The sequence below is a fragment of the Coenobita brevimanus genome, chromosome 115, assembly GCF_032717465.1.
Source record: "Coenobita brevimanus isolate Jiangsu-jjx chromosome 115, ASM3271746v2, whole genome shotgun sequence".
NCBI lineage: Eukaryota > Metazoa > Arthropoda > Malacostraca > Decapoda > Coenobitidae > Coenobita > Coenobita brevimanus.
This window is the reverse complement of record NC_137068.1, coordinates 16,920,637-16,947,217: the sequence shown is the minus strand read 5'-3', so window position 1 is coordinate 16,947,217 and position 26,581 is coordinate 16,920,637. Positions and strand designations below refer to the sequence as shown.

The 26,581-nt window shown below is 42.1% G+C and overlaps 1 protein-coding gene and 1 non-coding gene across 2 annotated transcripts in view; one reads left to right on the top strand and one right to left on the bottom strand.

The window, feature by feature from the left end:
• The window catches only part of LOC145418641 (uncharacterized), a 161,954-nt gene extending 135,896 nt beyond the window's left edge, over positions 1–26,058 (top strand). Inside the window, exons 10-14 of the mRNA XM_080287003.1 lie at positions 5,680–6,336; positions 8,650–8,778; positions 17,173–17,565; positions 24,348–25,023; positions 25,940–26,058. Of these exons, the coding sequence (XP_080143129.1) occupies positions 5,680–6,336; positions 8,650–8,778; positions 17,173–17,565; positions 24,348–25,023; positions 25,940–26,058 (1,974 nt within the window). The remainder of the gene's footprint in view (positions 1–5,679; positions 6,337–8,649; positions 8,779–17,172; positions 17,566–24,347; positions 25,024–25,939) is intronic.
• Positions 20,009–20,127, bottom strand: LOC145418661 (5S ribosomal RNA). Its single transcript, XR_013900728.1, has one exon. It is a non-coding gene; the product is annotated as a 5S ribosomal RNA (ribosomal RNA).
• Positions 26,059–26,581: the final 523 nt, after the last annotated feature.

Here is a 26,581-nt window from a genome sequence, read left to right as displayed (position 1 = left end):
CCAAACAATGTTACCAAACAATATATAAACCTTGAACTAATTCTCTGCCTCAGAATATAAATTTGTTTCCCCCTTCAGGATTAAAACATTCATGCTTAAAAAAACTTGACTTTTTCCTTTTTTGCCACTATAATTACCATGCACAAACACTGTAGTATTACGCAACGTTCTACACAATTTTTTAATGCTCAACTTTAGCTGCACTGTCAATTGGAGAATGATTACCATAAAAGGTCAAGTGGGGCCAAACTTTCATGACAGGCCCAGGGGGATGTTTGTTGCTCACATTGGAGTCCAATATCAGTCCAAGGTGTAATATTTGTTGTCTTTTTATAAATATTTCCTGTGCATGCGCAGCCTGCACAATCTAGGAGACAGCGCCCGGAGGGCGCTTAGTTGGCTAGTAGAACTAACAATGATTCAAGTCAGTCTCGACGTCTACCAAGCAACAACTCAGAGATACGAATGGGCAAAGGAAGTAGGTAGTGGAGGGGAGGATATGAACACCAGTGGAGCACACAGATATTACTTAAATAGTCTATGTAGCCAATCCATAGTCTTTTACACAGTAACATCGAGTTATCAAATACAAATTTTTACCAACTCACTGATAGAGGCAGGCAGGCAGGCAGGCAGGCAGGCAAAAGGCAGGCAGGCAGGCAAGCAGACAGTCAGGGATAAAATGCAGGTTGGCAGACAAGCTGGAACGTGACCACAAAGGGAAAGAAATGATTGTGTAATTTTCGTTATTCTATTACCGAGCAACAAAAAGGGACAGCCATACACACATTAGAGATACGAATGGGCAAAGGAAGTAGTTAGGGGAGGGGAGGATATGAACACCAGTGGAGCACACAGATATTACTTAACAAATGGTGTATGTGGGTAATCCATAGCCTATTGCACAGCAACATCGAGTTATCAAATAAAATTTCTTTACCAACTCACTGATAAAGGCAGGCAGGCAGTAGGAGGGCAGGCATGCAGGAAAGCAGAAGGCAGGCAAAAGGCAGGCAGGCAGGCAGAAGACATAAAATGCAGTTTGGCAGACAAGCTGGAACGTGACCACATAGTTAACGAAGTGAATGTGTAATTTTCGTAAATTTATTGGTAAATGACACCATACGTAATATTTTTCCATTATTATTTTACATTAGCTACACGAGTAAGATGAGTGAGTTGTTACTGTCTGTTTCATCTCATCTGACTAACGGTATTGGGGTATTTTGTAAAATGGAAAACATTGCATTGCAAGTTCACCTCGTATTTCTGCCTATATTATAACAATACTCATGCCATTTCCATTCACTAAATATTAGAATACTTTTTAAGAGTAGTATGAAGGCAGATATCTATTCATCTAAGTAAAATGGGGAGACACAAATGACTGGAATGTTGATGCTCGTTACGTTTGAAGATAGTTGAGTTTGATTTGGATTGTTCTTTCTTGTGTGTGTGTGTAGTATCGTCGACGCAGATGACCATGATTTGCATATATGAAATAATAAGATTTTTCTTTTCATCCTAGAATAATACAATTAAATTAATGAAGTGTTAATTTAAATGTTTATACCAACAAGTCAACGAACTGGCAATTCGATGGTGCCGTATCTCCACTCGTTGATCAGAGGAGATGAAACAAAGTATAGAATTTACCATTACACGAGCTGAGTGTAGACTGAAGTCCGACTATCCTTGAGTGGCGAGATCAACTCCGGATCCATCTGTGTTTCTTTAACTCAAAATATGTTTGCCTACCGTGTCCAGGAAAGCAGATATTCAGGGACCTGGAGGGCATCTAAAGTTGTGTGTGCATGTCCTACACCCATTTTATCTTGCCTGTCAGTGAGAGGCATTATAAATATGATTAAGTGAGATAAGATTGTGAACTTTTTTCCCTTCTTAACTTGTAAATCAGTTTAGTCTTACGAAATATTAACAAAGCAACATTTGAAACGGAAAGTAGGCCTAACACTTTAAGGAGAATTGATGAACCCTTTCACACTAACGGGTTGTGCCCGACAGAAAAACAATGTAAACACAAGAAGTTTGCTGGTAGTGGTCGATGGAGGTCTGGGACTGCTAATAATAGATGTGGTATTACGTAAGTCGGATAACAAGTGAGGGATAAACACACGGTGACCAGGGCTTGCAGCTCACTGAATGAGTCCTAATAAAAAATCGTTAGCACACTAAAGGGTTGTGAAAAGAATTGCCATTTTGTATGAGTATATAGTTATAGTATTAGTTAAAATAATCTAGTAATAGTCATATTATACAAAAACAATGTCGCATAACACTACTGTAATCATTGATTTGATCAATGACTTGGTATGATCATAACAGTAAATATAAAGTCAAGTGATTAATGCTGTGAAATTTTATATATTATCATCAATAAGAAACATTTATGATAAACTACTATGGAAAGACAGTAACAGTTATACCAACATCCTACCCACATGGTGAATCAAAGCTGCTCGAACTTCGAACCTCCCCTGCTCCATGCTCGGTGTGTTCGTTTGTACGTTGCAGCTCATGACACGTCAGATACAAAGACCCCTGAGTCCATTCTCTCTGCCTCTGAGGCGGGTCAGAGATTAGGGATTGCGAGTGTACCTACTAATGTTTAATAACATCCAGCTGAATCCTGCATCATTTTTGAACATGCCTGGGGCTTCATTCACTCGGGATTTATCTTGGAACGATCCTATTACATCTCTTGTAAAATCTGCTTCCAAGAGATTGGGTGTGCAAAGCCGACTCTGTACCCTTTTTACCCCTGCACAGTTGTTGACTTTATACACGGGTTTTATTCGCTCATGCATAGAGTGCAACTCTCATGTGTGGGGAGGATCCCCACATACAGCTCTTCTCAATAGGGTGGAGTCAAAGGCTTTTCATCTCATTAACTCTCCTCCTCTTACTGGCTCCCTTCAACCTCTGTCTCTTTGTCACACTGTTGCATCTTTATCTCTTTTCTATCGCTACTTCCATGGTCACTGCTCATCTGATCTGTCTACTTGCATCCCTCTATCGTCGCACCAGTCTAGCAACAAACTCTCATCCCTTTTCTGTCCAGCTCTCTAATGCAAGAGTTAACCGTTACTCCCAGTCCTTTATGTTGCAACAGGTCAACTCTGGAACGGTCTGTCTGTATTTCCTACTTTCTATGATCTCCAGTCCTTCAAACGCAGTGTGTCCAGGCATCTCGAAATGAACGGATCTAGAAGTTGGCTCTCTTTTGTATTGTTTATGTTTTTTTCTTTGAATGAACTGTTTTGCGGGCTCCTAGTCTTTGGTTCCTTCTTTCTCGCATAAAAAAAAAGAAAAGAAAAATACTGTATTCTGTGGGAAATATACTGAATCTCTTTTTCAGTAATGCCACCAGAGAATAGCCTATACATAGCTTAGGAAAGACTCTTTAAACTAGAGGAGTTAGATACAGCCTTCATAAATTCATTTACAATGAACGGGCTATCCAGAGCTGAATGAAAATGACTGACAGTAGCACATATAAATAAAAAAAAATATATATGTTGTCACTATAATTCTGTTGTTGCTGTAGTGGCCCTAGGATCATCTGACACATGAATCTAGTGGACTGCGGGCTTAAACTGCTCTTCCCCTGCAGTCCACCATCCACATTTTAGAGTTAGGGAAGTAATGAAAAGGTTAAGTAAAAAATGTTACTGGATAATGACTAAAATACACTATGGCACTCATTTCCAACTCCATAACAACTTTAGAACCAGTGATGAACAAATTTCAAGGACAACAAATGAATACTTTTAAAAATGACTTTAAGTGAGGAGTTGAGTATGTTGGAGCTTCATGTCCAATGCTATGCATTTCATTGTAATGCTGTTCTGTATGCTCAGTGCTAAAACATGTCTTACATATTCTGGAATGATTCTGTCAGCTCTCTCAGCAAAGAAGCAGTGTACTGTATATTCTGCCTTTCTGTCATAGGTGTAGAAGATACTGCAGAAGAAAGAGCTACGCTTTTTGAGACTACTGAATCTCAACACTTTGCATTATCAGTCAACTGTACAAATATTGCAGAATAAGCACTGTATATTATTATATATTACCCATATAGGCCTATAATTCTTTTAGCACCTTTTATCACCATAGATACAGTAGTTAAAATTTGTTATCTCATACTCAGAATACTACAATAACAATACAGATGGATAAAAATTCTATAGTAGTGCTGTAGTTTCCTCTTGAAACCAAAACTTGAGTATGAGACAATAATACAACTGTAAGTAATAGCACTGCACAAATGTAGTGTTGCAACATCAAGGGTTCCACTAACTGAGCATTTAACAGCATTTTGTGTTTGTGTATTATATGGAAAATCTGTGTACTGCATCATCTGTTACTTATCACTTTCTTTGCTATAGTACCAACACAAAATACGGCTCATAACTAATCCATTATACTCTCACTGTAATGCAGGCCCCTCACACCATAATACAACTTAATCACCATATGCACTTCACTGTCACAAAGCAGAGAATCCTTTAATATAACATCAGTAAAAGATCACTGAAAGTGCCCTGCTGAAGTGGCTGGTTTCCTGCAGTCCACTGAGTTCATGCCCCGATGAACATGCGAACCTATCAATAATGTATTTGACCTTTTTCACCACACTGATAAGTAAAGTCGTGCATTATATCTTGTAGTCACATTGAGTACAAAACCTCCTTTCTATACAGAATGAAATAATTTGGCAGTAACACTACCCAAAATAAATAAAACGATATGACATCATATTAAAATGATTATATCAAAAGAATGACAAAATTAACATTCGGATCTATTTATGAGGGTTGATGTGAATATATGTTGAGGTTTAAATGGTTTGAAAATTAGAAGGTTAACTATGTTCCTTCATCACCCTTATCAGTCTTCAGAGGACATTTTACCGTACAAACACCACCTGATTACATAAGATAAGATAAGGCACACAACACACCATATCGTTCCTAGACAGCCAAGCCCCACTGTGTATCTCTGTTCTCTAGCCAACACATTTCAAGTCATTCGTGCCTAATGATTTTGTTTTGTGACTCATACATGGCACCATTAATTGAAAAGAATTAATTTACGTTTGGCAGGCAGTTCCATGTGGATAGAAAAGGAAAATTTACACAAATGGTGATCACATGTAAAAAGAAAAAGAAAAACCTTATTCTCTTAACAATGCTGTCAACAGTGTGAACACTGACATAATCACAGTACATTGTTGTGGTGGTACTGTAGTTTGTGATGAGTACACTGCATATCTGTGCTTTAATGCTACTGTAATTTGTGATGTGCTTACTGTCTATTTTTTTTTTTTTACTTCACTTGAGCCCAGTGACATTTTTCCTCATTATATTTGTGTTATCTTCTGATAGTGTTACTCAGTGTCAGATAAACTCTCTGAAACAGTGGGGTTAGACACAGCCTTAGTAAACCTATTCAATACAGTGGGACTTTCCCAAAGTTGAAATTGGCTGGTGGTATGAGTAAAAAAAAAAAAGATATCATCTGGATTCAAGAGGATAATGCCTTGATGTGCTTAAATGTGGAACCTTTGATACCAGTTGCTCTTATTTGTTACTGTCTACTTGCACCTGTATTCACTGAGGCCCCCTGCTGCCCCCCCTCCCTCACCCTTACCACCAGGAGGAGAAGCGTCGTGGCCTAGAAAGAACCCAGAGTGCTCCCTTGGCCCCTTTGGTCATCACTTGTTCAGGCCAGACCCACCTCCCTCCCCACCTCCAGTCACCCCCCAGCCCAACCTCATCCATATCCAGCGGCCGACACACCACAAGGGTGCTCATCAAGTCTCCGCCTCCGCCTCCACCCCCGCGTAAAAATACCACAGCCCTAACGTCCCATCGAGGCCATTTGGACCCAAGACAGGTGTCCCCACCCGCTTCCCCAGCTCACAGCAGCAGCAGTAGCAGTGGCCTAGGGTCGTCATGCGGATCCGGTGCCCCACCCCGACGCTGTAAGAGTATTGGCTCACTGTCGGCGAGCAGTGGGGAGAGTGCCGTTTGGGAGGACTCACCTTTGACAAACAGAACCCTGCCAAACACCACACATCCTACCCTGCCAAACACCGCACACCCCTCATATCGGTCCAGTATGCCTCCACCTCCTCCTCCCAAACCACCAGCACCTCCTGGCACTACTTTTTCCATTAGCACAAACAGCATCCCATCCATAGGTGGTGCTCCCCCTCCTCCCCCACCCCCTCCACCACCACCTACCTCAGGGCCCCCCAAACCTAGCTTAGCTGAGGCCATCAAAAGAGAGCTGGAGCAACGCAGAGCAAAGGTGAGGTGGCACCGATTCATATGAAAGTTTTTTACAAAGGAGATTTTAATGCAGAAGGGTATTTTGTATTGTCTCAATATTCATGGCATATCATAACAATAATGTACTCTTTCAATGCAAATATTAAAGCACAAAAGTACTTTGTACTCTACTGATCCTTCCTCTGTTTGACTGCCTAATACAAATCATATTCAAGAGTAACATATTATACAGTATTCTGCTTATGATGCTGTATATACTAATTTAAAATAACCAGTAGCTGAATTCATAATATTCACTTGATAAGATTGTACATTAGTAAATATCTGTGCTTGACTGTACTGTATTATAGTACTTAGTGTATTTAGTAGGTTCATAAAAGTAACTTGTATAGCTTGAATTACTTTTCATACTTGGATTCATAAAAACGTTGAAGCATATAATATGTTATATGCTGTCTGTGAAATCTGTTACTGCATGATATGACTAGATTAAGTTACTATTAGATTTACCGTATATATATATATATATATATATATATATATATATATATAAATGAAAATCTAACACTAACTTAATCTAGTCATATCGTGCAATAACAGATTTCACAGACAGCATATAACATATTACTGTATACATATGTGGTAGGTGGGGGCGCTCACCATCCACTCACTCGGTGTAGTGCTGCTCTCGGGTGTCTTCCCTTTCCTCTCCTCCATCCTTCTTTCCATCCATCTTCTTCTGTCTCTCTTTCCTTCATTCTTTCCTCTTCCTTCTGCTTACTGGTGACTTTACACTCCCACTTCTGTCTTTCTTTCCTTCATTCTTTCCTCTTCCTTCTGCCTGTGGGTGACTCTACACTGAGTGACAAGCCAAATGGTTTCCTGTACATCAGGAAACCATTTACTACGCTGGGTGGCAACCATATAACCAAATTTTAGTGCCTGGTGGTTTAGTTCGTAATTGCGGTGCTCCAATCAGATTAAGCCGGTGAAGGTTGATATCTAAGGGGTTGTTAGGGTTTATTGCTCACGTAATGCCACTCAAGGATGAGTGAGGCTGGTCAGTCTCATCTTTAATGTCAGGAGCAACTTGCCTTGCCCCGGGCTCGTACGCTCCTCGTGGGGCAATGTAGAATTGGATGATGAATGAATAAATGATATATATACACACATAAAATGTAAATCTAGCACTGCGAGGCTTGCCACTGTCTACCACCTCACCCTGAAGGGAATTAGAGCAATGTTTCAATTCACTGAATCTGTGTGACATACCGTATTTAAAGTATTCTTACTATTTCCAGATGGTTTTAGTCACCTTAGGAAAGACCTGTAGTAGTGAAGGGGTTTCTATAGCTATCCCTTCCTGATCATAAAGTCTTCCTTCAAACTGAATTAAAAAAAAAAAAAAAAAAAGAATCTGGAGATATCAAGAATATATACTATACATGTACAGTGTTCTTTAAAAATACATCACCAGATTCAGTGGGTTAACAATGTGTGGACTCACTGTAACTTCACTACTACCTTTATGAGGATCACCACATACAGGGAGTCCCAAACCACCATACAGTAATAGAGATGGTGGTTGTAATAGTAGTAGTAGTAGTAGAAGTAATTGTAGTGGTAGTAGTATTAGTAGTAGTAACTTAAAAGTAGCAGTGGTAGTAGTAGCAGTAGTAGTAGTAGAAGTAATTGTAGTGGTAGTAGTATTAGTATTAGTAGTAACTGTCAAAAAGGTAGCAGTGGTTGTAGTAGCAGTTGTAGTACTGGCTGTGGCAGTAACAACCCCAAGCTCATCTGTGTATGAACCCAGTGGACTGTAGGCTTAGGTTACTCTTCTCCTGCAGACCATCCTCCTCCTTATGGGAGATAGAGAAGGAATAGTGGGGCATTTGTATACCGGACAGCACAGCCACCGAGTACAGCAATATTGGTGTCTCCAGTGGAAGACAATTAGTGACTCCATAATGTCACATTCTAAGTGGCTAAGGAGATTTCGTAACACATCTTCCTTAGCAATTTTTTCTCCATAATACACCTCACTATCCTCTTGTGTTACTGGTGCAAATTATATGTATATTATAATTACATAAATAACATACAAGAGAATGTTATGGTGTATGATGGAAAATTAATAGCCTTAATAACCTCTTGTACTGTATGTTATCCACATAAAGTATAGTGATATTAACATTATACAAATAACATACTGTACATGGGAATGCTACGGTGTAATATCCAAATTAAACTGCTAAGAATGGGGCAATATGAAGCCTCTTATGCTACCTTGAACACTGTACAGCCAACAGTAAGAAACATGCCTCATTTTCAGGATGACCATAGTGACTTAAATGGTGATGATGCCTCAAGAGCCCAACTGTTTGAAGATAAAATAGATGCCATGAAGAAGGATCGTTCCAAGGCAGTGCCCACGGATGTTAAGCAATCACAGCATGATAAGGTACGTGATAAGATAAGATACTGTAACATATTTACCACATGATAATGAGAAGTTGGAGATCAGGTGATGTCAAAATGAGAACAAGGATCATGATTATGCTGAATTCCAGATATTTCATTACTACAGAGCATTTACTGTTGCCCGACAAAGATCTCTAACCCTTTTCAGCTCAGTTAATATCAAGTGTAGTTAGGCTGGAGGGTTGAGTTGACTAGTTATCAGAGAGACTTTTTCCAATCTCATAACCAGTGCTCATTCAATCTTGTGCAACCACAGTTAAGTATTCATGCCATGAGTGGCTCAGTTCTGTTTGATGACAAACTGACAATACCACCTATTGCTTTAACAGCATTCACTGTTATGGGAACTGCTGTGTTGAGGTGCAGATTGGTTTTGTACCTTCAATTTCTTGTAATAGAGATTTTAATTTGGAGGAGGAGGGAAAAAAAAAACATGGGAAGTTTATGCACTCTCCCTTCACTGTCCTTCCTAAAAATAAATGAATAAATAAGTAATAATAATCATCATCATCCGGTTTGGCCATGTGGAGAGGATGGAGGGTGAAAGACTGACGAAGAGAGTGTATGTGAGTGAGGTGGAGGGGGGGAGAGGGAGGGGGAGGCCGAGGATGAGATGGAGGGATGGGGTGGAGAGGTATATGAGAGAGTGGTGTGTGAGTTGGAAGCAGGGCAGTGAAATGGCGGGGGACATGGCGACGTGGAGGCGATTTGTTTGTGGCCACCCCGAACGGGATTGAGGCGTCTGGCAATAGATAGATAGATAGACAGATCATCATCCGGACCTCCTTTCCCACCCTAGGGCAGGGTGAGGTGTAGCAACGTCCAGATAGCCCAAGTTTGCCCAGTCCAATGGGCCAAGCTTCCATTCATTCATTATTCAAGCCCCCGGAATCCTGGCTCTATCTGATTTGCCAGATCAGATAAATAAATAATAATAATAATTTTCATTCATTCATTTCATTCCTTCATCATCTAATGCTGTGTTTCCTCATGAGCAGCGTAGGACACCCATGAGGAGCGTAGTTAATAATAATAGTAATAATAATAATCATCATCATCATCATCATCATCATCACCTAATCCTGAGTTGCCCCATGAGGAGCGTAGGAGCCCGGGGCTATGCAAGTTGGTCCTGACATTTAAGATGAGAGCGACCAGCCTCAGTCATCCCTGAGTGGCATTACGTGAGCAATAAACCCCAACCATCTCTTGGATATCAACCTGCACCGGCTCAATCCGACTGGAGCGACCCAATTACCCACCATATGGTTACCACCCAGCGTAGTAAATGGTTTCCTGGTGTACAGGAAACTATTTGGCTTGTCACTTAGTGTAGAATCACTCAAAGACAGAAGGAAGAGGAAAGAATAAAGGAAAGAAAGACAGTAGAGGAAGGAAGGAAAGAAAGAAGGAAGAGATGAAAGGGCAGTCACCCGAGAGCAACAGAACATCAAGTGAATAATAATAATAATAATAATAATAATAGTAATAATAATAATAATAATAATAATAATAATAATAATTTCTCATAGCAGGAATAGCAGATTGTGACATGGAATGTAACGGGTGCAAATCAATCAATCATTCAATTGGCAGAAGCCATGATCCCGTAAGGGATAGCCATTTCACTTTGAGTTATTTGTTTTACGGGGAGGGACTCTAACCCTCCACCAACCCATGATGAGGTGAAAGAGAGAGATTGTCCAGGTGTTTGAGGGTGCAAAAGTGGATGTATGTGGACTAACTGAAACTAAATGGAGAGGTGAGAGTGCGAGAGAATGGGAGTATGGATGGGGTATATGCGCGAGAGTGGGTGAGAACAAGACGGCAAAAGGAGGTGTGTGCATTGTTGTGTGAAAGAGATGGAAGGAGAATATAAGAGAGCATGAATCAGTTGGCTCAAGGACTGTGTGGGTAAGATTGAAAGTTGGACTACAAAGGTGGGCAATTGTGTGTCTGTATGCACCAACACAAGATCGTGCAACCTGAGTGAAAGAAGAGTTCTGGAAAATGTGGAAGCGTGCAAAAGTAGGGAACGTGATTTTTTTTTTTTATGCGAGGAAGAAGGAACCAAAGGCCATGAGCCCGCAGTAACAGTTCCCTCCAAGAGAAAAACAAAATACAATAGAGAGCCAAATTCAAGATCCGATCATTTTGAGATGCCTGGACACACTGCGTTTGAAAGACTGGAGATCATAGGCAGCAGGAAATACAGACAGAGGGAGACAGTTCCAGAGTTGACCTGTTGTATAAATGAAAGACTGGGAGTAACGGTTAACTCTTGCATTAGAGAGTTGGACAGAAAAGGGATGAGAGTTTGCTGCCAGACGGGTGCTGCGCGCCCGTCGTAGAAGTGGAGGAATGCAAGCAGACAGTTCAGAGGAGCAGTGACCATTAAAGTAGCGATAGAAAAGAGATAAAGATGCAACAGTGCGGTGAAGAGACAGAGGCTGAAGGGAGTCAGTAAGAGGAGGAGAGTTATTGAGATGAAAAGCCTTTGACTCCACCCTATTGAGAAGAGCTGTATGTAGGAAGCCTCCCCACACATGAGAGTTGTACTCCACACAGGGGCGGATAAAACCCCTGTATAGAGTCAACAATTGTGCAGGGGTAAAGAAAGAGCGGAGTCGGCTTAGCACACCCAATCTCTTCGAAGCAGATTTTACAAGAGATGTAATATGATCGTTCCAAGATAAGTCCCGAGTAAATGAAACCCCAAGCATGTTCAAGGATGATGCAGGATTAAGCTGAATATTATTAAACATTAGTGGGTATACCTGTGGAAGATTTTGTCGGGTTGATAGGTTTAAGAACTGAGTCTTAGATGCATTAAAAACAACTATATTTTTTTTTCCCCAGTCAGAGATACGAGCCAAGTCAGACATTAGGTGTGCCATAGCCTCATCCCTTGTTTGTTGAAATAACTGTTGAGATGGGCGTTGCGAGAACCGAATGGAAAGGTGAAGGGTGGAGTCATCAGCGTATGAGTGGATAGGGTTGGATGAACAGCTTAGAAGATCATTGATGAATAAAAGGAAGAGAGTTGGTGATAGGACAGAGCCCTGAGGAACACCACTGTTGATAGATCTAGGAGAAGAACGATGGCCGTCTACAACAGCGGCTATAGAACGACCAGAAAGGAAGCTAGCGATGAAGGCACAGATAGAAGGATAGAAACCATAGGAGGGCAGTTTGGAAATTAAAGATTTATGCCAGACTCGATCGAAAGCCTTTGAGAGGTCAAGTGCAATGGCAAAGCTTTCGCCAAAGTCCCGAAAGGAGGATGACCAGGAGTCTGAAAGGTAGGTGAGAAGATGGCCAGTGGAGCGTCCCTGACGGAACCCATACTGACGATCGGAAAGAAGGTTGTGATAGGAAAGATGCCTTAAAATTTTCTATTGAGAATTGACTCGAAAACTTTTGAAATACAGGACGTTAAAGCAATTGGACGATAGTTGGAGGGTTGGGAGTGGTCACCCTTCTTTGGGACTGGCTGAATGAGAGCAAACTTCCAGCAAGAAGGAAAGGTACAAGTTGACAGACAAAGGGGAAGGAGTTTGCCTAGGCAAGGTGTAAGCACAGAAGCACAGTTCTTGAGAACAACAGGAGGGACTCCATCAGGCCCATATGCCTTGTTAGTACTGAGGCCAGTGATGGCAGAATACATCAGCTGAAGAAATTTTAATGTCAGCCATGGGGAAGTCAGAGGGGGGAAGTGATGGAGGAACAGCACCGGAATCGTCTAAGGTGGAATTGGAAGAGAAAGTCTGTGCGAGAAAGTCTGTGTGGAGTAGTTGGTGAGTGGGGTGTGGCAGCAGAGGTGGATGAGAATGGCTGTGCTTTAATGGTCATTTGTGCCGGGAGGGGTTGGTGATAAAACCAAAACCGTCTTCAGGCACAAAATGATCCACAGGTATACATGACGAGTGATGAGAAGGGTGGGTAGTGAACTGAATGAACGGAAAGAAATGATTGATTATGTATGTGTGGATGAGAGGATGAGAAGGTGTGTAATGGATGCAAGAGTATATACAGGTTGGGGAGTGGACTTTCTGACCACCACTTAGTGGTGGTCAGAATCAATGTCCAATGAAATGAAGAAATATAAGAAGGGAAGGACAGGAGGAAGTAGTTCACACAGGGAGGGTGGAAAGGTTACAAGAGGATGGAAAAAAGGCAGAATTATAGAGAGAGGTGGAGGAGCGATTGGGTAAATATGGATTGGATCAGATGGGGGACGTGGAAGGTGTGTGCAAGATAATAACGGAAGAAATCTGTGCAGCATGTGAGGTGGTGTGTGGGGTGAAGAGAAGACGAAAGGGGGTGTAGGGAACAGCATGGTAGAATGAAGAGGTGAGAGAGGCCATGGCACAAAAGAAGAAAGCATATAGTGTGTGGATGAGAAACAGGGGCGTGGAAAAAGTTGAGAGACGGAAGAGAGAGTAATATTAGAGAGGAAGAGAGAGGTGAATAGATTAGTTAGAGAAAGAAGAGAGTGGATGAGGAATTTGTAAGGAATTTGAGTGTAAAGTAGAGGGAATGTAAGGAAATGTTCTGGAATGAGGCAAAGAACGTTAGACAGGGTGTTGAAGAAGTTAGTCGGGGAGTGAAAGATGAAAATGGTAGATTACTAGTGGAGAAGTTAAAAAAAGTGAGCAGATGGAGAGAACACTTTAAGGAATTGATGAACACAGTAAATGAAAGCAATGCGAGTATAAGTGGCTTGGGATTGGCTGCGAAACAGATGGATGTGAGAAGAGAGGAAGAAATCAGTAGGATGGAAGTTGTGGAAGCAGTGAAGAAAGTCAAAATGGGGAAAACCCCAGGAATTGATGGAGTGTGCGGTGAAATGCTGAAGCATGGGGGAGAGATATATAGTAGTAGAATGATGTGGAAGATGTGCAGATTGGCCTTTGAGGAAGGTAGAGTCCTGGAGGATTGGAAGTCAGGTATAATTATTCCTCTGCACAAAGGAAAGGGGGAAAAAAGAGATGTGGGGTCATCATAGGGGCATTTGTCTTCTTAGTGTAATAGGAAAAGTTTATGGTAGGATACTTATTGACAGAGTTAAGGAAATAACAGAGGAAATAGCTGGAGAAGAACAGGGAGGTTTTAGCAAGGGAATAGGTTGTGTAGATCAGATATTCATTCTTAGGTCTTTAGTGGAAAAGTTTCTAGAGAAGGGAAAGAAGTTGTATGCAGCCTTCATGGATTTGGAGAAAGCATATGACAGGGTGGATAGACAAGGATTGTGGAAAGTATTAAGAATATATGGAGTAGATGGGAAGTTGTTGAATGCCAAATTGAGTTTGTATGAGGGTGCTAAGGCTGCAGTGCGTGTGGATAGCGAACTGAGTGAATTTTTCTATTTGAAGGTTTAATTGAAACAGGGATGTGTCATGTCTCCATGGTTGTTCAATCTGTATATGGATGGAGTTATATAAGAGATACAAGGTAGGGCAGTGGATGTTGGAATGGCCGTAACAAGAGAGGGCAGTGTTTGGAAACTCCCTGTATTGTTGTTTACAGATGATACTGTGTTGTTAAGTGAAGACGAAGTGGAGCTGCAAGGCTTGGTGGATGAATTTGGAAGAATGTGTAAGAAACGGAGTCTAAAGGTGAATGTAGGGAAGAGTAAAGTTATGGTCCGCGCGAGAAATGAAGTCAGCGAATGTACAGTGAGGTTGGATGAGAAGGAAATGGAAAATGTGAGTGCATTTAAGTACTTAGGTAGTGTGATGAGTAAGGATGGAAGTTTAGAGGCTGAAGTGCTTGAGAGGGTACAACAAGGAAGAGAGATTGCTGGTTATTTGAAAGCAATGATAAGAAACAGGGAAGTGAGCATGGACGTGAAAAAGTTACTGCATGACAGTATTGTGATACCAGCTCTAACATATGGAAGTGTAGCTTGCACCTTGTTGGAGGGACACAAGAGTGAGAGCAGTGGAAATGAGTTATTTGAAAGGAGCATGTGGAGTCACATGGAGAGACGGACTGACAAATGAGGAAGTGAAGGATCGTTGTGGTGTGGATGTGGATGTGATAGGAAGCGTTAGGAGAAACACATTGAGGTGGTTTGACCATATGGAAAGGATGGAGAGTGAGAGACTGACGAAGAGAGTGTATGTGAGTGAGGTGGAGGGGGGGAAAGGGAGGGGGAGGCCAAGGGTGAGATGGAGGGATGAAGTGGAGAGGTATATGAGAGAGGTGGGTGTGAGCTGGGAGCAGGACAGTGAAATGGCAGTGGACAAGGCGACATGGAGGCGATTTGTTTGTGGCCATTCCGTATGGGATTAAGGCGTCTGGCAATAGACAATGGATAGATAGATAGACAGATAGTAGTTATAGCTCCAGGTTTATCTGAAGTGTGAACCCAGTGAACTGTGGGCTGAAGTTGTCCTCCTCCTGCAGCTCACCATCTTCCTTTCAGGGGATGTCTGTATAACTGCACAGCTCGATCACCCTGTTACAGTAGCTCTCTCTCATAACTATGATTTGCTGTTAAAGAAAATACAGGACATAAGAGAGAATGTACATTCTCCTTGTCTACCTACTCTGTTCATCTATAGCAAGATATCCTAATCCAGGCAGAGTTGGCTACAAAGAAACTACCTCCACATCTCCTTGTCCTCCATCATCAGGCTGCCCTCTCTGCTCCTAACATACCCCCTCTCTCTTATACCTCTTCAACCAATATCTCCATTTCATCTTTAGTCTCCCCCTTCCTCTCCTCCCTCCAACCAATATCTCCATTTCATCTTTAGTCTCCCCCTTCCTCTCCTCCCTCCATCTCACTCGCATGTACTCTCCTAGTCAGTTTCTTGTTTTCCATTTTCTCTACATGGCCATACCATCTCAGGGTACTTCAAATACTTCTCTAAAACACCCACATCAACATCACAATGCTCTTTCACTTCCTCCTCTGTCTTTCTGCCATGCCACATACTGTACCTCCTAGTCAGTCACCCATTCTTCATTCTCTCTACATGAGTAAGCATTCTTAAGATATTTCTCCTATGTAATGATTTGTAGCATATCCACATCAACACCACAGTGCTTCTTCACTCCCTCATATGTCTGTCTGTCTGTCTGTCTGTCTCTCCACGTGCTCCTCATAGATAATTCATTTCTACTGCTCTCACCCTTGACTCAAGCTGTTACAGACAAACCAAGAGACATGGGAAGACTGTAAACTTTCCTTGTCCTTTATGCAAAAAAGAATTTTAGTTTTATGATCGAGTTGATGTTAAGTTGGTTTGTGAGTCTGGTCCGTGGACTACAACAGCCTATAGTTAATTTTTTTCCACCTGAGGGAAAGAAGTCATACGTACAACTTGCACACCAGGTCGTGGTTTCATAAAATTCAGTGTCTTAGTTATGAGGTAGGAATGAATCTCCTTGGTTAATAGTCAAATCAAATCTATTTCCACTCTAACTACGCCTGGCCATCATCTGAGCTGAGAGGGGTTACAGGTCACTGTCAGGTTAGAGTATAGATAATGCTTTGGTCCTCAACACCCCAAAGAGGGTAATAAGGGATTGGCTATTACCATTTAGCACCTAACCTACCGATATTATTTATAATGTTATAGCGAAAAGATTCTGTTGCTGATAATGATGATATTTCGGTTATTATTATTATTTTGTGTGTGTGTGACAAGTAATGTCTTTAATTCATTAATGAATACTGCACCTTACGCTTGCTAACACCAGATGATTTTACTCGGCTTGGGAGAGGCTTGCTAAACTAATGGGGTTAGAGATAACCTTGATGAAACTCTGCACTTCTACAGACCCAATAGTTCATCTACTTTAGCTTGGCTGAGATTTTTTACCTTCAGCAGTCTGTTGCCTGTAAATCAGTGGCAGAATAATACAATACCATACTGTTGTCCTGCATCCTTATGTGGCGCTTCATGACCAGCACCATATTATACTGTTAGCTTCTTACTATATGTCAACATTCAAAATGGAGAGATGGCAATTTCATATTTGGCTAATGTGAACGGAATACACCTAAGCTGTACAAAACTGCCTGGTAACAGCAAAAATAAACTACAAAAGGTTACTTGCATTGATAGGGCTAACAGTTTCCCAGGCAGGGGAGTGGATATACAGATAGCCACTAGGGATTTTAATCTGGCTACTGTCACACAATTCATATCATCAGTAAAAAATTAATGACCATCTTCATGGAAATTGGTACAGTACATTTGACATAATAGGTAAATAATGCATGCCACTTCTCTGTCAAATGAACATACAGTATTCCCTGACATTTTGGTCATCAAATTTAGATGGTTAATTGTACAATATTTGCAGTTTTATACTGCCTACATTATAGATTTAATAAACTTGTATTTTTCTCTTTTAGCTGATGGAAGAATTCAAATCAGCATACAAGAAAAGGTTCACAACAAAAGAATCTGCAAGTGAAGATGTAAAAGAAGATACAACAGACAACACTGAAGTAATAACAGAACAAAGTCTGCCAAAGGCCCCTGAAACCGTCGAGAACAATACAGAATTCACATCAAAAATAATCAGCAACAGCCAAGTGAGTCAACAGAACATGACAATAGTGAGAAGACCTCCAGTGGCTACCACCAACAGCAGTGAAATTATAACCACTAACAACATACGGCCAAAATCCATGATGTGGGAAACTGCTGCCAAGATCAATGGCATCAAGGAGGCCAGTGTCAATAAACCTAAATCAGCATCTGTCAACAGAATCGGCTTACCCGCTGGATCAGGAGAAAGACAGGTACTTCCCCTCACCACATCCATTCCTCCTCCTCCCCCTCCACCCCCTCCTCCTCTCAGGAAACCAAACACCTCCTTACCATCTACCTCTTCCTTCCCGGGTCCCTCTGCTACCTCTTCCTCCACTGAGCCTTCTGTACCTGATCTCAATAATCGTGTACATATGCCACCTCACCCTGTGGTCAAGCAGTCCCCAGAGGTCCACAGTCTATCTAGTCCACCACCACCTCACCCCCAGGCCAGCCCCCTGCCCCGTTGCCCCCCCACGCTACCTCCAGGAGCCCCGCCCCCCCCGCCCCCAATGCCTGGCTACTGCACCCCGCTTCCCCCCGCTGTAAGTTGTGTCTTCTGTCTTCACAATGTTTTGCCTGCCCAACACACATATGGATTGTACAGGACTACAAACACCAGCACAGTTGAAGTGCACATTTAAATATCAAAATAATGAGATACCCGAACTTGGATTTAATTTTTGCTCTTTATTAAGTTGTACAATACTACAGCTTTACTTCCTTTCCACAGCACTTCTTCATGACTGTTAAAGACCCGTGACCATCAGTATAGTCTAAGTGCACACACAAGTACTGATATACCTCAATCTGGCCCAAATTTTTGCCCCCTTGTAACCTATTTCTCATAGCTAAGTGACAGATTAAGACAATATAGCTCTATATCCCTTCCATAGTATTCCTTTATGACTACCATCATGTTCTAGTGTCATTCAGTTGTTGTTACAACACTCAAGCTGGAGCAGTGGCAAATTTAGGCCAAGTTAAAGAGAAGAAAGTATCAACTACGTGACCCACACAATTATCCCTTTCTACTGCTTGCTGTTCCTGTGGCTGTGGCTCCTGGGTCATCTGAAATGTAAGCCTGATGGACTGCAGGTTTAAGGTACTCTTCTCCTGCCGTCCATTCTCCTCCTTCTGGGGGATAGGGAATAGTTGAGGGTTATATCAGTGCCACCACATGAAGGCATCCTTCTCAAGCATCATCCCACTGTTTGTGCATGCTTAACCGATCCTCATCGATTCCTGATTTCACCCCATCCCGCCCCATCCCACCCTGACATGACCACTTGGGCTTACCTTCCCAGGAAATAAGGAGGTTCCCCAGCACCTCTTCCTTACCAGTTTATTTTTTTATTTGGCCTGATTAGATACTGTTATTCTGTGTCAGTAATACATATACGAAGAACATACAAGAGAATAATCAAGTGCAATGACCAAAATAATTCACAAAGGAAGAAGTGCGTTTGGCACCTCCAAAGTTCACAAGCATCTTGTCTTTGCTCTAAATTTAGTAATTTATTGGTTAACACACTACAATTAATTTATTTGTATCCGACAGAACTGAAAACTATAACCAATTTGATTTTGTCCGAGATGAGAAGTCTTAAGCTTTTGAAAGCCGGCACCTGATTGGTTGTCAGAGAGCATTCACTAGTAACAATGTATTTTAAATAATTTTATTATAAGGGTTACAGTAACAGTTTTTGACAGTAAGATTGCTCACATGAAATATATGTATCATTATTTGCACAGATTAAATTTAAAAAGAGACCTTACAAAGTCCTAACGATAAATGGCCTAGATATGTGTAAAGTTTTCATTCTCCTGCCAAATCAACATTTTGCGATGAAGTTTTACGAGTTCTTTCACGTTTCCAACATGTTAAGGCAAATTTAGGTAAATTATACATCACTACTGTGACATTATATTGATTTAGCAGGAGAATGAAAACTTCACACATATCTAGGCCATCTGAAAAACTTTGTAAGGCCTCCTTTTTAAATTAATCTTTGCAAATAATGATCTGTCTATCTACCGATAGCCAGATACCATAATTCCACAAGGGGTGGCTGTTTGTCTTTTAGCCAGTTGTTTTATGGTTAGGGGCACTAACCCTCGCCAAACCACTTGTTGACATGTAGGGAACACTTATGGGATGGTTATATGGTTACCATCCAGCACTGTAACTGTGATGTCCTGGCTTATAGGAAGCCATTAGGCTTGTCACTCAATGTAAAACCACCTGAAAAGGAAAGAAAAGCAATAAAAAGTGACAGAGAAGATGGGAGAAAATAGGAAGAGAGAAGGGAAAACAGAAAAAACAAAATGAAAGCGAAGGAAGAAGTAGGCAAAACTACATCAAGTGAGTGGATGATGGTTGCTGCCACCTACCACCAAAATTCAATGCCCACAGCATCTGGTGTTCCCAGGTGGTCACCCTTCCAATTATGAACAAGACCCAACATTGCTTAACTTTGCCAACCAGACGAGAAGCTGTGCTCTCAACATGGTATGGCCGTTTGCAAAAATGATCCGTCCATCCATCCGTTGCCAGACGCCATGTATCCCAAAAGGGGTGGCCAAGGGCTTAGAGTTAATTGTTTTACAGGGAGAGGCACTAATCCTCCACCAACCCCACTTGACACGTAGGGATGCCAACAGCATCTGGTGTTCCCAGGCTGTCACCCATCCAAGTACTAACCAGACCCAACGTTGCTTAACTTCGCAGATCGGACGGGAAGCGGTGTACTCAACGTGGCATGGCCGTTGATATGTATATTTTATCTGAGTAATTTTATCATCAGAAATGGTTACTGTAACCCATATGACAAAAATTATTTAAAATACTAGCGAATGCACTCAGACAACCTATCAGCTGCCAACTTTCAAGAGCATATAATTCAATGACCCACTCTTACAATGTAGAATGAGTCTCCCCCTTCAGTATGACTGCACTTAAGCACTAACCGACTTGAATGGGGTTAGGAATCTTTGTCATGTTAGACCAAATGAACTATGTGACTATAATGTTTTTAAGTTTCAGTGATATCTTTGTCTGCATGGTACTTTCTTGAGCGCCATACTGTAAAAAATGTTTTTCCACTTGTCTTCATATAACTGTACTTCAATAAATTTTTATTATCACCATATAACTGTACACTGTACAAGTGAACTCTCTTAGGTGTAGCTAAGGATGTGTGGTAAGAAATATGATGTAGCGTATCAACCTAAAAAATGTTCAGACAGCCCTTAATATAATACTGGTTTTGCCTACCCCTGGGGGTAGGGGGGTTTCAAGAATACTCCCCCAGTATCCCTGCTTGTCGTTCGAGGCGACTAAAAGGGTTGGTGGTGGGTTAGTGCCCCACCCCGTAAAAAGAACGAACTAAACAAGCAAATAAAGCGCCTCGAACCAGGACGGAACATAAGTTGACGACTAAGGAACGGACAAAGGACATTCTGAGGGTGGGAACATGGAATGTGAAAGGAGTGAATGATGAAGTGAAAGAGAGAGAGATTTTTCAGGTGCTTGAGAATGCAAAAGTGGATATATGTGGATTGACTAAAACTAAATGGAAAGGTGAAAGGGTGAGAGAATGGGAATATGGTTTAGGTATATGTGCGGGAGTTAATGAGAATGAGAGGGCAAGGAAGGGAGTATGTCTGATGATAAGCAAGAAGTGGAAGGAGAATATAAGAGAGTATGGAACAGTGGGTACAAGGATTGTATGAGTGAGGATGAAAGTAGGTATACAAGCGTGGGCGATTGTATGTGTGTATGCTCCAACAGAGGACCGAGTGGCAAGAGTGAAAGATGAGTTTTGGGCGAGAGTAGAAGCATGTATGGACAAATTTGAGAGAAGCAAGAGAGTGCTTTTGATTGGAGACATGAATAGCAAAGTTGGGAATGTACGAGTGGATGGAGTGGTTGGTCAGTGGGGTGTGCCAGCTGAAGTAGATGGGAATGGTAGTGCTTTGGTGGACATTTGTGCTGGTAAGGGGTTGGCAACAGCCAACACCTACTTTCAGCATAAGATGATCCACCGGTATACATGGAGAGTAATGAGGAGGATGGATGGTGAACTTGTTGAACGAAAGGCAATGCTAGACTACGTGTGTGTGGATGAGCGAATGAGAAGACAAGTGTTGGATGCAAGAGTGTGGAGTGGGTGGGGGAATGGAGTCTCTGACCATCACTTAGTGATGGCCAAGATAAAGCTGCAAAGAAAATGGTTAAGGAGATGAAGGGGAAGACAGGAGGAAACAGCTCCTGTGATAAGAGTGGAAAATTTGCAAGATAGTGAGAAAATGGCAGAGTATAAGAGTGTAGAGGAAGAAAGATTGGGAAGATATGAGTTAGAGCAGATGGAAGGGGTGGAAGACGTATGTAAGATATTCACGGAAGAGATAGGCACAGCATGTGAGGTGGTTTGTGGAGTGAGGAGGAGATGCAAGGGTGTGCAAGGGACAGCATGGTGGAATGATGAGGTGAAACGAGCTGTGGAACAAAAGAAGAAGGCATATAGTGAATTGGTTAGCGAGTAGAGGTAGGGGAGAAGATGAGAGAGAGAACAGAGAGGTATATGTGAGCAGGAGAAGGGAGGTAAAGAGACTGCTGAAGGAGAGTAAGAAGAAAGTGGATGAAGAGTTTAGGAGGAATCTGAGTGTGAAATGGAGGGAGAGTAAGAAATTGTTTTGGAAGGAGGTAAAGAAAGTAAGGCAGGGTGAAAGGGGAAATAGTAGGGGAGTGAAAGATAGGAATAATAGATTGTTGGTGGAGAAGAGAGAGAAATTGAGGAGATGGAAGTAGCACTTTGAGGATTTGTTGAATGTAGAGAGTGAGAGCAATGCGAGTATAAGTGACTGGGGAATGGCTGGGATAAGAAGAGATGAGAGGAGGGAGGAAGAGATCAGTAGGGCGGAAGTAGTGGAAGCAATGAAGAAGATCAAGATGGAAAAGGCCCCAGGAATTGATGGAGTGTGTGGTGAAATGCTGAGGTATGGGGGTGAGATTGTTGTGGAGTGGATATGGAAATTGTGTAGATTGGCTTGGGAAAGGGAAGGGTTCCAGAGGACTGGAAATCAGGTATAATTGTTCCTTTATACAAAGGAAAAGGGGAGAGAGAAATATGTGGTAACCATAGGGGTATTTGCCTTCTTAGTGTGATTGATAAAATATATGGTAGAATACTCATTGATAGGGTTAGGCATATGACAGAGGAGCTAGTTGGAGAAGAACAACGGGGATTTAGGAAGGGAAAAGGGTGTGTAGATCAGATAACTGTTCTAAGATGTTTAGTGGAGATGTATCTAGAGAAGGGAAAGAAAGTGTATGCTGCCTTCATGGACTTGGAGAAAGCTTATGACAGAATGGATAGGCAAGGTATGTGGAAGGTATTAAGAATATATGGAGTGGAGGGGAAATAGTTGAATGTTGTGAAGAGTATGTACGAAGGAGCTAGGGCTACGGTGCGAGTGGATGGTGAGCAAAGTGAGTTCTTTGATCTCAATGTGGGACTGAAACAGGGTTGTGTGATGTTTCCCTGGCTGTTTAATATATACATGGATGGGGTTGTAAAGGAGGTGCAAGGTAGGGCAGTGGATATAGGGGTGGCACTAATGAATGAGGGTGAGATTTGGAAGATTCCGGTGTTGCTGTTTGGTGATGATACAATATTGTTGAGTGAAGATGAATGGGAGTTGCAAGGTTTGGTGAATGAATTTGGGACAGTGTGTAGGAGGAGGAAGCTGAAAGTTGATGTAAACAAAAGCAAAGTTATGGTGTTTGAGAGGAATGAAGTCACAGAATGTACAGTGAGGTTGGATGGTGAGGATATGGAGAATGCGAGTGCATTCAAGTACTTGGGTAGTGTGATGAGTAAGGATGGAACTTTGAGGGATGAAGTGCGTGAAAGGGTACAGCAGGGAAGGAAGGTTGTTGGTTCACTGAAAGCTATGATGAGAAATAGGGAGGTGAGTATGGAAGTTAAGAAGTCACTGCATGATAGTATTGTGACCCCTACCCTGACGTATGGAAGCGAGGCGTGGACCTTGCAAGAGGGGAACAAGTCAAGAGTGAGAGCAGTGGAAATGAGCTACTTGAGAGGAGCATGTGGAGTGACATGGAGGGACAGGTTGACGAATGAAGAAGTGAAGGAACGTTGTGGGGTGGATGTGGATGTGGTTGAGAAGATTAGGAGAAATACACTGAGGTGGTTTGGACATGTGTAGAGAATGGAGAATGAAAGACTGACTAAGAGGGTGTATGTGGGTGAGGTGGAGGGAGGGAGAGGGAGGGGTAGCCCGAGGATGAGGTGGAGGGATGGACTTGAGAGGTATATGAGGGAGGGGGGGTGAGTTGGGGGGAGGGTATTCAAATGGTGGATGACAGAGCGACTTGGAGGCGTTTTGTCTGCGGCCACCCTTTGGGGGGATTAAGGCGTCGGGCTATAGATAGATAGATAGATTTTAAAGAAAAATTGCCAAATAAAGTTCCATTCATGTGATTGACTTGCCAGTTCCCCTGAAACAGTAGCCAAAAACTTAACACTGCTAGCCATGAATTCGCCAACCCAGAAGTGCCAGGGTTCCAATCCTGGTGTGATCAGCTGGTGTCAAACCACTCTTTGTAACTACATTGTTGGTACAGTGATTACTTAGGGTGACACCAGCTGTGGTACCTGGATAATGGAGTGATCATGTATATCAGGCTAGTGGGTTAATAATCCATCACAAGCGCCAAGACTGTTATGCAGTTGAGCACCTCAGCAAATCTCCTCATGGCATCTGCCCCTACCTTTAGCTTTTTACTTACTATCAGCTTATCTTCTAGGTAAAAAGTTGTGATATTTTAGAACTCATCCCATACTAATAACAAGGACTGCCTGTATAGGCAAAGACATTATGCATTTGCTCTAACATGACACCATTCTTGTAGCTGCTGTGGATTAACCACTTTATGAATATGCTAAATTTTTCACTATAACGACAGCAGTGGAGTGAGCGGCCTGGAGACGGCAAGAACTCATCCTCTTCATCAACATTCACAATACCTCCACTCCGTCCTGTTGGCTCAACTGGGACAGCCATGGAGTTTAAGCTTGAGGAGAAACCAAACACTCAAATCCGCCCTCCAAACACATACTTTGGTACCAAGAAAGCAAATTTTGAGGAGAAGACAAACACGCTAGCACGCTCTCCAAACACATACACTGAAACCAAGAAACCTGAGGAAAAAACAAACATACAAACACACCTTTCAAATATGTACACTGATCCCAAGAAACCAAGTTCAGGAAAACCCCTAGTATCAATCAGCGCCTATCCATCCCCAAGCTACCGACCCACACCTGTTAAGATGGACTTCCTCCCAGCCACAAACGAACATGACCTCGACAACAGACCAAATGGGGCAGATAGACAGACTTCAAGAGACTCCCTGCAGAAGGAGTTAGTGTCCACTCTCTCTAGATCCAATCTACGTCGAGATGCCCCAAATGCAAAAGCCAAGGAGTCTATCATAACTTCTCCAAGCACAAATGGATCAACTGGAGCTTCATACACCACCACCACCATAATTCAGAATAATGCCGTTGGTCCTAAAGCTTCACTCTCCAGCAAGTACCAGGGTCTTGGCCAAGCTAAACCAGTCACAATTATAATGAAAGGTTAGTGACTGCTGCTGCTATTGTTGCTGTTGCTATTGTTGTGACCCTAGGATTACATGTGAACCTGGTGGACTGCAGGTTGAAGCTGCCTTTCTCGAACAGTCCAATATCCTCCTTTCGAGGTCAAGGGAAGATGTTGAGGGACATTTGTATAATCTGGCAGTGGAGCTACCTGATTATATCGATGCCACCATGTGAGGGCGTCCCTCTCCTGCACGTACAGTATACATAAGATTTCTGATAATAATCTGAATTTTATTCAGTCAACTGAATCGTATTTACTGTACAATTATTAGTCTGATCATGCCACTCAGTATTTAACTTACAGGATTATACTGCACTGCAGAACTTCAGAGTTTAGATGCTTCTTGTAATGTCTGTCACAACTGCTTGCATAATTTTCACAAACACATAATCACTCAAGTTTTATAACACATACTTATCAATGATAATTGCAGCTGTAGTGTATTTGCTGCAGCACTTTACTATTGTGATTTTGGCATTCATATTCTAAGTACAGTTCCCTCCAGTTTCCCATTTACAGACAAAGTTCAAGTTATGCATAATGTATTCGTGCTGTGTTTACTTTCAGCTGGATGGATGTCTCAATAGAAGACATACTATGGAGCTTAAGCACAAAAGGAATTACTGAACAAGGTCTCTAAATTTAAAGATACTGCTGTCACAGATTATCTAGGACACCCTTTATAAAGGTGGCTGTAAATGCAGAGCTGGGGATGAATTGTACATGTATACTCGTACACCTTTCTGACACTGGACTGTAACTTTAATATAATTGCAATACATTACATGATGGGTGTTACTTTCTTCCATTATGTACTGTTGTCAGACTTGCCTGTTGATAGTGGGTTGTGTGGACATATAGGCCATGATTCCCTTGCTAACTTCCCTTAAGGTGATAGCGGCAAAGAGAACGAGGCTCCTGAGTCCCCTCCTACAGGAATCTTGAAGCCCTCAGGTCCTGCCCCACCCAACAAGCCTCTGCAGAAGACCATATCTTTTGGTGATGTGTGAGTGACCACATTAAGGCAACTTAAGTGCCCTTGCTACTCACAAATATAAAGCTGCACTCTTTTATACTGCATTAATACCAGAATGGGTTTTATCTAACACCTATTTTCCTTAATACCTATAACTCTTGGTGATGTGCAAGTTACTTCATATTAAGGTACTGCTAATGCCCTTGCCACTCATAAAACATAAAACTGCACTCTTTCACATTCCATTAACCCCCTGACGCCGGTTCACATCTGAGGACGTTTTAATATTTCCCGGGGATAAGTGTGCCAAACCCACTGAAAGTGTGTGGCGGGCTCTCTCGTGCGGACGAGGGTGTGGGGAAAAGCTAGCTGGGACAGAGGTGGGAATGTGGGGGGGTTCGGAGACCTATCTCGGGGGACTGAGAAGGGTGGGGGACAGGCAGGCAAGGACAGAGTAGGGTGGGGAAGAGGTGCCTGGAGGGGCAGAGTACACATGTACTGACAGCAGTCAGCCACCCACGCACCAGTAGAGATACCACCAGTCAGTTGATGTAGTA